Raw genomic sequence first — 15,333 nt, forward strand, 5'->3', positions numbered from 1 at the left:
ATAAATAAATAAAATAAATAAATTAGCAGCAGTCATAGATGGGACCATGTGTCCCTGTTATTGCTTGATGATCTTTGGCTGTCTGTGAGAAAAACATATTTATTTTAAACTAATAGTGCTCATCTTCAAAGCTTTGACGTCAGAAGGCTCCTCTTACTTGTTGGTAAATATCTCTTTAAAAATTCTAACTCGTGAATTACATTCAAGGGAAAATTTTATTACAGGCTCCAGTCAGGCAGGTATATTTAATTGAAACAAGGAAACAGGCATTTAATGTCACTGGTCGGTTGATGTGGAATAACCTTCCAGACTGGCTAAGAAACACAGGTGATGTTCTGACCTTTTGCAAGCAACTAAAAGCTTTGTTTGTTCAAAAGTAACAGCATTTATTTAGGGAAAACATTCTAATTGTTAAGATTATTTTATGTTAATATGTAGGATTGTATCTTGGATGGTTTAATAATGCGTATTGTATTATTGTTTTAAATTATGTTGTGATCCGCTTAGCATGGGTATCCAATACAAGTGAAATATAAATTGTTTTAATAAAGTTTCTCTCATATAACTTGGCAGAGCGTTCCAACAATCTGGGCCATAAATAGAAAAAGCATGACTCCTTGTGCTAATAAGACGAGCAGATTTTTCTGACTAGATCGCAAATGTCTACCTGGGGTATAGGTTATCATCTGACATTTAAGTATTCAGGCCCATTGAGCTTCAACACCTTAAACAGAACAACTAGAACATTAAAGAATTACACTAGTTACTGGTAAGGGAGCGGGTAAGATTTAAACACCAGTGAAATATGCTCATCTCTTCGTCTGCCTGAAATTAGATGGGCAGTGGAATTCAATATAATCTGTAAAGCTCTTAATGAAGAATTTGGTAAACCAAAATAGAGTTATAATAATCTACACAGGTTAACACATAAGATTATAAAATAGTATGAAAATCATTCGGTTCAAGAATATACTGTGTGTCTCAATAAATGTGATTTGCAATATCTACCTCGCAGGACCTGCTGTAGCTGAGGATTAAAAGATAATTCAGAGTCAAATAAAATTCCAAGATTTTGCACTGTATCTTTGAAAGGAAGTAATGTACCTAACGGTGAGAAGATAGAAAGACTGGGATCAGCCAGAAAACTTTTGCTCCTCTATGAAATCAGACTGATTTGGTGGCAGTGAAGAAACAGAAAGATAATATTTTCTATTTTTGTCTTATGTTATTTGACTAAAATATGTGATTTTATATTTTTATTGTATTCACTGTTTTGAGTTTTTATGTATATTATGAATGTTTTACTGTATACCACTTGGAAATGTTGACAATTATTTAGCTATTTATCACATTTATATACATCCAATGGAGTAAACAACTAAAGAATGGGAAAAACACAAAGGATTCTTAGACGTAGGGGAAAACAAAATCTATGGTAACGCAACAGGAAGAGAAAAAGAAGAAACACGGGCAGCTTTGGGGCTTTTTCTGCTGACATTCTGTGATACCTGTGTCCACAATTTCATTTCCTTCTATGTAGTGAGGACCCCCCTCTTTTTACTTACCATAACTCTGTTGCTGCCCTGGATAGCCTTGCTGGCCTGGATACTGCTGCTGCTGAGATGGGTAACCCTGTTGCTGAGATGGTCCTTGATAGGCATCTTGTTGAGCATACTGTGAATTTCCTGAAAGATGATTGGAGGACAGAAAAGGCTCATGTAAAAAGGGATTGCTCTCTCTCTCCCATGTCTAGAGAAATATACAATCAACACCACAAGAAAAATGAAAATGGAAAAAAAGTAATCAATTTCAAAAGTTAAAAACCAAAACAAACAAACCAAATAGAAGGAATTCAGCAAGACATAATTGCAGTTAAAGTCAATTTTGCAAGGCTGAACTGCAGGACTTTCAGCATCCCTGCCAAATAAGCATTACATTTACTGGAACGCCACAGTCATAAGATCATGACTATGGCAAACAAAATTTTAAAAAGGACAAATTAAAGACAACTACAAGAGCACAAACTAGCTACACGAGATCAGCAAGCTGTTTCCTAAAGGCACTATGTATATATGTATACATAAAAAAGTACAACTGAACCAATGGATTTATGTTGGTTAATAGATATTTCCCATGGAGAAAAAAAAATAGGTTATTTAAAAAAATGTTTTAGTCATTTTACTTGTGTTAGAAATGGCAAACTGTGGTTATATACTTTAGGTGTCTGCAAGGTGGTTTTTGAATGCTCAAGGCCCCCTGCAGTTTCCAAGACTAGCCAGCAACTAGTTGTCTACAAGATGCATGGATATTAAGGGTGGTTTTGTGCAAGAGCCTTTCATTCTTGGGTTGGGTGGGTGAGGGATTGATGTATGTGTGTATGTGTGTGAAGGTATATAGATACCTCCTTCGTAGTAATGTTGTGAGGAATCCTCATAAGGCCTATCGTAGCCTTGTTCAGGATACGACGGTTGCTGATAACCGTAATCATTATGACCTACATCAATTCGACAAGAAACAGGAAGAAACGTTAATGGCCTTACGAGTGAAACCCCCTACATAAAGACTTACACTTTCAGATCAGAAAAAAGAAGATTCAACTGGCAATACATTAAAAAGGTTTTCAAACTGTATCAGCCCAAGAATTATCAATGATTATTTTCTATAGGATGTTCACATGACATTCAAAAACAGAACAGTAGCTTTAGAATCACCACAAAAATGGATAGTTTTAACTTTTAACAGTCGTTGATATTAAAAAAACAAAACAAAAACACCACTTATGAAAAGAATGAAAGCATTAGGCTTTTTACATGGAAATAACCAGAATTAAACAAGCTTGAATAAACAATTATATTTTGTTTTACAACTATTTAAATGGATTCTACCTGACTAAAACAGGATAATAGCTGTATACAATTTTACAATGAACAATGCACTAAAATCAATGAGGGACTGATTTAATAAGGCTTTTCTCCCATTCTGCATCTATAGGAAAATAAAGTTAGTAAATTAGGCCCTGAATCAAGTTAATAATTAGATGCTTCTATATAATGTATTCCAAAACTAAACCATTAATCTGACCTGAAATTTAGTGCTATGACCAATATTCACGAAATTACATTATGGGAGAAAACCTATATGGTCACTATACAGCACTGTGGAGAAGGTACTCTAAGCCAGGAACTAGGTTGGGGCTTAGAAGTGTAACCTGTTTTTGATAATCACACCATAACTGGGACTGCAGTGCTACAGGACACCCATTGCTTACTCAGTCACCAGGCAGAGGGAGGAAGGAGAATATGCTATTTCATCTTGTGGAAAGCAGAGTTGCTTACCTGTAACAGGTGTTCTCCAAGGACAGCAGGATGTTAGTCCTCACACATGGGTGACATTCATCAGATGGAGCCCAATGCAGAAATGTTTCTAGAAACTTTGACTAGGCACAATGAGCATGGTCAGCATGCCCTAAACAACATGTCCACATGGGGTCCCCTCTTCAGACTCGTAACATAGAATTACAATGAAAAATAAAAACAGAAGAAACCCAATTCCTTAGGGTGGCGGGCAGGTTTCGTGAGACTAATATCCTGCTGTCCTTGGAGAACACCTGTTATAGGTAAGTAACATTGCTTTTTCCAAGGACAAGCAGGATGATAGTCCTCACATGGGTGAATCCCTAGCTACAGGCTGCTCCCCAAAACAAAAGGGGACCAACAGACACCTAACCAGGTGTCAATGAGCACAAAACCACCGGTGCAGTTAGAAACAGAGGGGGAGACAGCCTGAACCCAAACAACAGGCCCTAGTTCGGAAGAGTTGGGTTCTACACTTCGAACAGGTTTCTGAGGACAGACTGGCTATCCTTATCCAAACAGCAATGGGATGTGAATGTATGGAAAGAACATAAGAACATGCATTACTGGGTCAGACCAAGGGTCCATCAAGCCCAGCATCCTGTTTCCAACTGTGGCCAATCCAGGCCATAAAAACCTGGCAAGTACCCAAAAACTAAGTCTTTTCCATGTTACTGTTGCTAGTAATAGCAGTGGCTATTTTCTAAGTCAACTTAATTAATAGCAGGTAATGGACTTCTCCTCCAAGAACTTATCCAAACCTTTTTTTAAACACAGCTATACTAACCGCACTAATCACATCCTCTGGCAACAAATTCCAGAGTTTAACTGTGCGTTGAGTAAAAAAGAACTTTCTCCGATTAGTTTTAAATGTGCCATATGCTAACTTCATGGAGTGCCCCCTAGTCTTTCTATTATCCGAAAGAGTAAATAACAGATTCACATCTACCTGTTCTAGACCTCTCATGATTTTAAACACCTCTATCATATTCCCCCTCAGCCGTCTCTTCTCCATGCTGAAAAGTCCTAACCTCTTTAGTCTTTCCTCATAGGGGAGCTGCTCCATTCCCCTTATTTTGGTAGCCCTTCTCTGTACCTTCTCCAACGCAATTATATCTTTTTTGAGATGCGACGACCAGAATTGTACACAGTATTCAAGGTGTGGTCTCACCATGGAGCGATACAGAGGCATTATGACATTTTCCGTTTTATTCACCATTCCCTTTCTAATAATTCCCAACATTCTGTTTGCTTTTTTGACTGCCGCAGCACACTGAACCGACGATTTCAATGTGTTATCCACTATAACGCCTAGATCTCTTTCTTGGGTTGTAGCACCTAATATGGAACCTAACATTGTGTAACTATAGCATGGGTTATTTTTCCCTATATGCATCACCTTGCACTTATCCACATGAAATTTCATCTGCCATTTTGATGCCCAATTTTCCAGTCTCACAAGATCTTCCTGCAATTTATCACAATCTGCTTGTGATTTAACTACTCTGAACAATTTTGTATCATCTGCAAATTTGATTATCTCCCTCGTCGTATTTCTTTCCAGATCATTTATAAATATATTGAAAAGTAAGGGTCCCAATACAGATCCCTGAGAAAATTGTCCATTTAATCCTATTCTCCGTTTCCTTTCTTTTAGCCAGTTTGCAATCCACGAAAGGACATCGCCACGTATCCCATGACTTTTTACTTTTCCTAGAAGCCTCTCATGAGGAACTTTGTCAAAAGCCTTCTGAAAATCCAAGTATACTACATCTACCGGTTCACCATTATCCACATGTTTATTAACTCTTTCAAAAAGGTGAAGATTTGTGAGGCAAGACTTGCCTTGGGTAAAGCCATGCTGACTTTGTTCCATTAAACCATGTCTTTCTATAAGTTCTGTGATTTTGATGTTTAGAACATTTTCCACTATTTTTCCAGGCACTGAAGTCAGGCTAACCGGTCTGTAGTTTCCCGGATCGCTCCTGGAGCCCTTTTTAAATATTGGGGTTACATTAGCTATCCTCCAGTCTTCAGGTACAATGGATGATAGGTTACAAATGTTTACTAATAGGCCTGAAATTTCATTTTTTAGTTCCTTCAGTACTCTGGTGTGTATACCATCCGGCCCAGGTGATTTACTACTCTTCAGTTTGTAAATCAGGTCTACCACATCTTCTAGGTTCAGCGTGATTTGATTCAAATTTCAAATTTCGAGTTCTTGAATTCAGGATGGCATATTCAAGAACTCGAAATTTGAAAGAAATTCTGAGTCCATCAACTCTGAAAGAGAAATCAAACATCACACAAACTCTTGATGGGAGGATTCCACATGGCCACTATAAGTGTGGCCATTGTAAGATTTGTGAACAGACTCTGGAACTTAAGGAGTATATATGTAAACAAATGCAACGCAGATACAAATTACACAATTTTACCACATGCCAAACTGACTTTGTAGTGTACATTATAACTTGTCCATGTAACAAAATTTACGTTGGGCAAACAAAAAGATCCTTTAGATTAAGAATAGGAGAACACAAGAGTTGTTTAAAAAATAAGAAGTTAACTGCCCCAATTGTAACACACTGCATTCAAGAGAACCATAATATTAAAGATCTAAGATGGTTCGTATTAGATCATGTCAAGTCAGACCAAAGAGGCGTAACCGTGAAAGATATTTGTATAGGAGAGAACAGGAATGGATTTTTACACTACAGTCTGAAGAACCAAATGGCCTCAATTCCAAAATTGAATGGAATAGCTTAATAAGTTCAAATTAGTTTATATCAAATTTATGAGGATTTAATATGGACAACATTGTCCTGAGACACATTTTACAGGGTAATTCACTTGTATATTTGACATCGCGGCTGTAAGTATACTACTGGTATCATTTGAATTGAAGACCTTTAAATCAGACGTCATCACATAGAACGTGATATCGGAGAGATAGAGGATTGTGGATCTTTAAAAATGACGTTAACACGTATTCAATTCAATGGTTTTGATTGGTGCATTTAGAAGTCACTCCATTGTTTAAAATAGCGCGATCACGCCATGAAGAAATTTCAGATTGAGCTCGACACTCATTGAAGGAGAGACCCGTTAAGACTGAGTACCAAATAATTTTTCAAACTTGCGTATTGCCAGTCAGCAACTATATTGATTCTTGCTTTAATTTATAGAGCCCGCCCTGAAGCAGCGTTTTCTATAGCGAAAGGTCTGCCGCGTTGGCGGCGGTCAAGCAGACCTTACTACCTTGAGGCACGGAAGCGCAGTAATTCAAGACATTCTGGATACAAGTGCCAGATAAGTGCATGGTTTAAAGTTTATAAGATGTCGGGATTGTTAAGGAATGCTGGCAGTGGATAACCATCCTGCTTAAACAAAGTTGTGGCAGTGCGGTCAAAAGGAATTACACACCGCAAGCATTACATTACTTAAACAATTGCGACAGTGCGGTTAATAAGAACCATATACTGCAAGCGCCACCCATCTGGGAAAGTATGAAATACAAAAATATTTTTGAAATTATGGTGGAATTTCTCAAGTAGGGCTACCAGACAATATTTTAAATTTGATGTTGTGGAGAAACTATCGAGAAATGTCATGTGATTACCGTAAGAGTCAATAGTTGATTGTTGATATTAATGACCATTAAGAGGAAGGACAGTCTTGTCAAAACTTTGGAAGCAGTTGGTGAGATTTACAATAAGAAGCATATTTTCCTCAATAGAAGATAACCAATCAATACTAAATCACGATGACATCATATTAATAACAATCAAAAGTAAACAAAAACAGTTATTTTGAAAAAAATGTTTATTGAAATAAAAATGAGAGAACATAAGACCGGTGACTGAAACAATTGGCTCCTAAGAGGTTTCCGGTTCCGGATATATCGCCAATACTGAGGTCTTTTCTCCATCTTAAAAAAATAAAAAAATATAGAACAAAATAAAGTTATAAGTTTTTAAGTGTGATAATTTAGTTTACTCTTGGCAACAAACACATAGCTAGTCATTGCTTTATACTCACAAAGTTTCAAGACAGTCTTTGCCACTAAGGGAATCAGAGGATACACATACAGAAGACCTGTGCCCCAATGGTGGGCGAGGGCATCTGAGGTTCTTTTGCTGTCTGTCCTGTGCAAGGAGCAGAACTGAGGCTGGGGAATGAGAACAGATCTATGTCTGAGCTCCCCCAGAGGTGGAATATCTGATTTGCTACCTCCTGGTCCAGAGACCACTTGTGGGGTCTGAAGGCTCGACTCAGCCTGTCCGCTACCACGTTCTCTATCCCGGCCAGGTACGTGGCCCTGAGCACCAACCTGTGGGACAGGGCCCACAACCAGATCTGGACTGCTTCCTAACGTAAGAGGTACAATTCTGTGCCTCCCTGCTTGTTGACATACCACACTGCTATTTGGCTGTCAGTCTGGATTAGGACAACTTTGTTGGACAGCCAATCTCTGAAAGCCCATAACACATACCTGATCGCCCGGAGCTCCAGGAAGTTGTTTTGACATGAATGTTTCTGAGTGGACCATAAACCCTGGGTGCTGAGCCTATCCACATGAGCTGCCCACCCCAGGATAGATGCATCCATGGAGTGTGAAGACTCCAAAAGGAGATTCCTTGTTCCAGATTGGAAAGTACCTGCTACTGAGACAAGGAGTCCTTCCGGGATGGGGTGACTTGGATGTGATCTTGGAGGCTCTGTGTGGCTTGCCACCACTGAGACCTCAGGGTCCATTGGGCTCTGTGCATGTGCAATTGTGCCAAGTGAGTAACATGGACAGTTACAGCCAAATGGCTCTACAACCTCAACATGTGCCAAGCCAATACCTGCTAGCTCTATTGAACTTTTGCTGCAATGGCTGCTATTGACACAGCCCTCTGGCGTGGCAGAAAAGCATTGGCTTGAGTCATGTCTAGCAGGGCTCCAATGAAGTCCAACTGAGGTGACGGACTGAGATAGGACTTTGGATAGTTGAGAATAAACCCTAATGTACTTCAACACTTGAAATGTGCTCTTGACCAGCCAATTGTCCAGATAGGGAAAAATATGCACTCCCAAGTCTGTGGAGGGGCGCCGCCACCATGGCCAGGCATTTTGTGAATATCCGTGGGGCGGATGCAAGCCTGAGAGATTTTCACCACTCAAACTGGAGATACTTCCTGTGACCATGGAAGATTTAGATGTGGATGTACACGTCCTTTAGGTCGAGGGAGCATAGCCAGTCCCTTTTTGCAAAAGGGGAAGCAAGGTGTCCAGGGAAACTATCTTAAACATTTTTTCTTTTTAGAAATTTGTTCAAAGCCCTTAGGTCTAGGATTGGACGAAGTCCTCCTGTTCTCTTTGGAATCAGTAAGTACCTGGAGTAAAATCCCCACCCTCTTTGCCGTGGGGGAATGGCCATTAAGAGAGAGGAAAGCTCCTCTAGCAGTACTTTTTGATGCACTACCGGCCCCCAATACGGGCACAAAAGGCAATTTGTTGGGACACCCAATTGAATTAATTGGACAATGGTCAGAACCCACTGGTCCGGGGTTACACTGGGTCACTGGTTTGCGAAGAACCACAGCCAGCCCTCAATCAGAGGGTTCATTACTCTGAGTACGGGGGGACTTGGATGACACTCTCCGCGGCCCAGTCAAAAGCCCATCCCCGGGTTTGATTGAGGAGCCAGCTGCTGCCTGGGATGGCTGTGAGAGTTCCAATGATGAGTACGGCATTGAGGGGGCAGAGAATAATAATTTCTTTGGCGAAAGAAGAACTTCCTTAGCTTCTGCCTCAATGACTTCCTAGAAGGTGAAGGGTCCGGAGACTGGTGGAGAGTTGCTGGAGGGTCTCATGATGGTCCTGAAGTTGGGCCACAGCGTCCCTCACCCTACCTCCAAAAAGATTCTCTCATATACACAGCATGTCAGCGAGTCGTTCCTGTGCCTACGATCGGAGATCCGAGGCCTGCAGCCATGCATTCTGCGGGCACCGATTCCCACTGCAGAGACTCTCAATACTTCTCGAAAACGTCGTAAGCTGCATGGACCTCTTGCTTTCCACACTCCAAATCCTTGCACACCAGCGATATGAGGGTGTCTTGCTGCTGTTGAGGCAGCTGCTCAGCCATCTCCTGAACCTGCTTCCAGATGTCCCGCGAATATTGGCTTATGTAGAGCTGGTAGGCAGTGATGCAGGAAATAAGCAAGGCCCCTTGGAACACCTTCATCTCAAGAGCATCAATCACTCTGTGGTCCTTCCCTAGAGGCACCAAGCAGTGGGGTCTGAGCGCTCTTGGCCCTCTTGAGGGCGTATTCAACTACCACAGACTGGTGGGTCAGCTGACGCTTATCAAATTAGACAGCCTTCTGGACAAGGTAAACCCGTGTGCCTTCTTATTTTCAGGAGTCACAGTGAGGGGGTGGTTCCCAAATCCTCAGCAACTCCAAAAGGATCTTGTGTATCGGGACGGCCATAATCTCTTTAGGAGCCACCACAAATTGAAGGATCTCAAGCATCTTGTGCCTGGCATTCCGTCAACAGCTGGAAAGGGATTGCCTAAGCCATCAACCTCACAAAATCTGCAAAGGTGAAGCGCTCAGGCAGAGACTTCCTTTACGCCTCTGGAGAAGGGTGACAGGAGACCATCTGTGCCCTCGGACAAAGAGTTTGTATGATCATCTCCCCAGGGGTCATTAGGGACCCTCATCCTCACTATATGTCACAGGGGATGGGGCCCTAGGTGCTCAGCCAAGGTCCAAAGGTGCAGGCACCAATGGAACTGGACAGGGGGGGTGGAGGGAGATGACTATAGGCCTCGGCAATCCCACCGGCCTCAGTGGAGCTTCCTCAGAGGACGAACCAGCGATGTCCAGCACATTGATAGGAGGTGGCCCTGATGGGCATCAGTGCTGGCCGGGAACAGACACCAGCAGGGTCGGTAAGGCACCGATGAGCACACTGAGCTTCTCCCGAAGCGGTACGAGAACGGGCGGTAGCAGCTCCGGTACAGTCGGTGCCACCATAGAAACATAGAAATGACGGCAGAAGACGACCAAACGGCCCATCCAGTCTGCCCAGCAAGCTTTCACACTTATTTTTCTAATACTTATCTGTTACTCTTGGCCCTTAGTAACCTTTTGGTTCCAATTCCCTTCCACCCCTGCCATTAATGTAGAGAGCAGTGCTGGAACTGCATCTAAGTGAAGTATCTAGCTTAATTGGTTAGGGGTAGTAACTGACTCAATAAGCAGGCTACTCCCACGCTTATTTGTTTACCCAGTCTGTGCAATTCAGTCCTTGTTGGTTGTTGTCTGAATATAAATCCACTTTTCTTCATTCCCCCTGCTGTTGAAGCAGAGAGCTACGCTGGATATGCATTGAAAGTGAAGTATCAGGCTTAATTGATTTGGGGTAGTAACAGCCGTACAAGCAAGCTATACCCATGCTTATTTGTTTACCCAGACTATGTAATTTAGTCCTTGTTGGTTGTCTGAATATAAAATCTTTTCTTCATGCCCCCCTGCCATTGAAGCAGAGAGCTACGCTGGATATGCATTGAAAGTGAAGTAGGCTTATTTGGTTTGGGGTAGTAACACCATAACCAGCAAGCTACTCCCCACTTTTTTGTGAATGCAAATCCCTTTTTCCACATTTCCTCTTGCCATTGAAGCATAGAGCAATGATGGAGTTGCATTAACCGTGTGTATGTTTATTGAATAAGGGTATTATCTCCAGGTAGTAGCCATCATTCCCACAAGCCATCCTCTGTTCATTCACATCCTCTAGACTTTATGGATCCACAGTGTTTATTCCACGCCCCTTTGAAGTCCTTCACAGTTTTGGTCTTCACCACTTCCTCTGGAAGGGCGTTCCAGGGATCTACCACCCTCTGTGAAGAAATACTTCCTGACATTGGTTCCGAGTCTTCCTTCCTGGAGCTGCAAATCGTGACTCCTGATTCTGCTGATTTTTTTCCAACAGAAAAGGTTTGTCGTTGTCTTTGGATCATTAAAACCCTTCAAGTATCTGAAAGTCTGTATCATATCACCTCTGCTCCTCCTTTCCTCCAGGGTGTACATATTTATATTCTTAAATCTCTCCTCATAAGTCGTTCGATGAAGACCATCCACCTTTTTGGTCGCACTTCTCTGGACCGCCTCCATCCTGTCTCTGTCCCTTCGGAGATACGGTCTCCAGAACTGAGCACAGTACTCCAGGTGAGGCCTCACCAAGGACCTGTACAAGGGGATAATCACTTCCCTTTTCTTACTCGATATTCCTCTCTCTATGCAGCCCAGCATTCTTCTGGCTTTAGCTATCGCCTTGTCACATTGTTTCCCCGACTTCAGATCGTTAGACACTATCACCCCAAGGTCTCTCTCTTGCTCTGTGCACATCAGCCCTTCACCCCCCAACGAATACAGTTCTTTCGAATTGCCACACCCCATATGTATGACTCTGCACTTCTTAGCATTAAATCTCAGCTGCCATATCTTCAACCACTCTTCCAGCTTCCTTAAATCCCGTCTTATTCTCTCGACTCCTTCCGGCATATCCACTCTGTTGCAGATCTTAGCGTCATCCGCAAAAAGACAAACCTTACCTTCTATCTCGTCCGCTATGTCGCTCACATAGATATTGAACAGGACCGGTCCCAACACCGATCCTTGCGGCACTCTGCTTAACACCGCTCTCTCTTCAGAGTAAGTTCCATTTACCATCACACATTGTCTTCTATCAACCAGTTTGCAATCCAGGCCACCACCTCGGCACCCACTCCTAAGCTTCTCATTTTATTTACCAGCCTCCTGTGCGGGACCATATCAAAAGTTTTGCTGAAATCCAAGTAGATGACATCGAGCGTTCTTCCTCGCTCCAATTCCCTAGTCACCCAGTCAAAAAAGTCAGATTTGTCTGACAGGATCTTCCCCTGGTGAATCCATGCTGCCTCTGGTCCAGCAATTCTCCCGATTGTAGATAGTTCACTATTCTCTTTCAGCAATGACTCCATTACTTTTCCCACCACCGAGGTGAGGCTAACCGGCCTGTAGTTTCCAGCCTCCTCTCTGCTCCCACTCTTGTGAAGCAGGACCACCACCGCTCTTCTCCAATCACTCGGCACCACTCCCGTTTCTAGGGATCTATTGAACAGGTCACTCAGCGGACCCGCCAGCACATCTCTGAGCTCCCTCAGTATCCTGGGATGAACCTCATCAGGCCCCATGGCTCTGTCCACTTTCAGTTTCCCCAGCTCTTCCCATACATTCTCTACTGTAAATGGAGTTACATCTACTCCACTCCCCTCCAGTTTCTTGTTAACTAACATCGGTCCTTCTCCAGGGTTCTCTTTAGTGAACACCGAACTGAAGTATCTGTTTAATATTTCTGCCATTTCTTTGTCTCTCTCCACACATTGATCCTTTTCACCTTTCAATTTCACTATAGTACTTTGAACTTTTCTCCTTTCTCTGATGTATCTGAAAAATGTTTTGTCACCTCTCTTTACCTCTTTGGCAATCCTTTCTTCTGCTTGACTTTTGCCGTCTTGATTACTTTGTCTCCCTCATTTCTACCCGATATTATTCTTTGTGCTTCTCCCTTCGAGATCCTTTATATTTCTTGAACGCTGTTCTTTTAGCCTTTATTTTGTCAGCCACCTCCTTTGTGAACCAGATAAGTTTCATTTTTCTTTTGCTTTTCTTTACCTTTCTAACATATAGATTAGTTGCCTTGGTAATTGCTCCTTTTAGTTTGGTCCACTGTTCCACATCTTTATTTCTTTAATTTATTTAAAAGTTTTTATATACCACGCCAAGGGGTAGTAGTCTATCCGTCTAGGCGGTGCACATAATAAAACAAACACAATATCGTAACAATACAACAAGTTAAAATACAATATGTTTACATTCAAACTACAATAGTTAACAGTAATTATAACATTATAAATATTAGGAGGTCATTGAGATATAGTATATGCGCAAGTGAATAAATACATTTTCAGAGCTTTTTTAAATTCATTACGGTTTACTGTTAAATATATTCTGAAATTGAGTTCCATAAATATAGGACCTGCAACTGAGAATGCTCGTTTTGTCAGTGCCAAGCTAGCCAATTTTATTGATGAGATTTCCAGAATACATTTATCCATAGACCTAAGCTGTCTATTGGGTTTATATAATCTCAGTATTGAGCATAACCAAATTGAATTAGGATTATGTATCAGATTATGAATTGTAGACAAACTTTTATATGTGATACAGAAAGATATTGGAAGCCAGTGCAATTGATACAGTATAGGTGTAATATGGTCTCTGTGTGAAACACTGTATAGCATTTAAGCTGTTGCATTTTGGACAAGTTGAAGTGGTTGTAGAGATGCTAGAGGTAAACCAAGATATAATGCGTTACAGTAGTCCAATGTAGTAAGTATCAAGGATTGGGTAACTTGACAGAAGTCATTTGGTAGCAATAATGGTTTCATTTTCTCCCAGCCTTCTAGTTCTTCCTCCAGGTACTTCCCCATTTCATCAAGGTATGTGTTTTTGAACTGCAAAACTCTGGTCTTCATGCTTCTTCTCCGTATCCTGTGTGTAATATGAAACCTTACCGTTTGATGATCACTGGTGCTGAGGTGGGCGCCCACCTGGACATCAGAGACATCACCAGCTGGACTCGACGCGCCAACTCCTCCTCGAACAATGCAGATGCAGGAGAGGTGGCCAAATATTCCTCGGACCCTCGAGGGGGATCGGTGACTGGCACCAGATCGTCGTGGAACCCAGGCATTAATGGAAGACTGGCACTCCTAGCCACAAAGTCACTTTGGGGGCATCACGGCAAAAGCCAGTGCATCCCCTTGCCCGTTACCATGCACTAACTGAGACCGGCGCCGATGCTTCTTGGACTTCCCACGATGCTCGGCCTGGTCTTTCCCTGATGCCGAGGTCAAAGATTAACCTACTGCCTTCGATCTGGAGAAGATAGACGCTGGTCGGTCTCCAGCACCCCTATCCACTGGCTACCTCGACGGAACCGATGGCCCTGCTGATTTTGATGTCTAGGTGGCTGTCTGTGCGGCTCTGAGATCCTTAGATGCTGATGGGTCGGACTTCTTTGACCCAAAGAGGTGCTCCCATCTTGTCAAGTCAAAGCAGACGTCCCTTTGGGGTCATTTGGTTGAACAAGTGGCAACCCCAGACATCATGCGATGCCCCCAGGCAGAGGATGAAGACTTCATGTGGTTCAGTGATTGACATGGTCCGTGGGCACTGGGGATATCGGCAAAAACTGGACGTGGCCACGATGGAGTGATACTAAAGGGCTGAAGGTTGGAACAGTGGAAGTGGGTGTCGACCATTGGTCACTGAACCACACCAAGGGGGAAATCCACCATGAAAGTAAACTTACCCAAAGACGTCAAATATCTTGACTGGGAATACTAAGGGAAGGCAGAGAGAGAGGGGGACCCGGCAACGGAACAGAGAGAAAAAAAAATTTGCGAAAACGCAAAAAAATGTTTTCCACTAGGCGAGAAAGTCAAAATTTTTAAGAACTCAATCAACTGCAAGGCTTGCAGATCCGCAGAAAACAGACTGAAGAAGAACTCTACATGGATGCATGGTATATGGCATGCTGAGCATGCTCTGTGCCTAGTCAAAGTTTCCAGAAACTTTGACATAAGTTTTTTGCATAGGGCTCCATCTGATGATATCACCCATGTGTGAAGACTACCAAATTGCTTCTCCTTGGAGAAACATTTTGAGCACTGAATATATCACTACCTTAGCATAGAAAGGTGAAGATTCAATCCAGTATAAGTCTCTATACATCAATGGGGCTCAGGAAGCATGATTAATTTAAATGTTCATTTAATGCTTCAATAATAATTTGAAATATATCACTTGAAGCTAATTAGGTGGATACATTTTTTTTTTAAATACATGCATTCAGAAAGTATTCCAACCCCTTCACT

General features: G+C 42.0%; 1 protein-coding gene across 4 annotated transcripts in view; it reads right to left on the bottom strand.

The window, feature by feature from the left end:
* SS18 (SS18 subunit of BAF chromatin remodeling complex) overlaps positions 1-15,333 on the bottom strand; it is a 191,261-nt gene that overhangs the window by 36,891 nt on the left and 139,037 nt on the right. For 3 of the 4 annotated variants that reach the window (XM_029591158.1, XM_029591161.1, XM_029591162.1), the window contains 2 exons: positions 2,402-2,494; positions 1,566-1,685 (listed from right to left, as the gene is read on the bottom strand). In XM_029591158.1, coding sequence (XP_029447018.1) covers positions 1,566-1,685; positions 2,402-2,494 — 213 coding nt within the window. The remainder of the gene's footprint in view (positions 1-1,565; positions 1,686-2,401; positions 2,495-15,333) is intronic. The other variant, XM_029591160.1, reaches the window with a different exon arrangement.

This window comes from Rhinatrema bivittatum, chromosome 2 (assembly GCF_901001135.1).
Source record: "Rhinatrema bivittatum chromosome 2, aRhiBiv1.1, whole genome shotgun sequence".
In the NCBI taxonomy this organism is placed as follows: Eukaryota; Metazoa; Chordata; class Amphibia; order Gymnophiona; family Rhinatrematidae; genus Rhinatrema; species Rhinatrema bivittatum.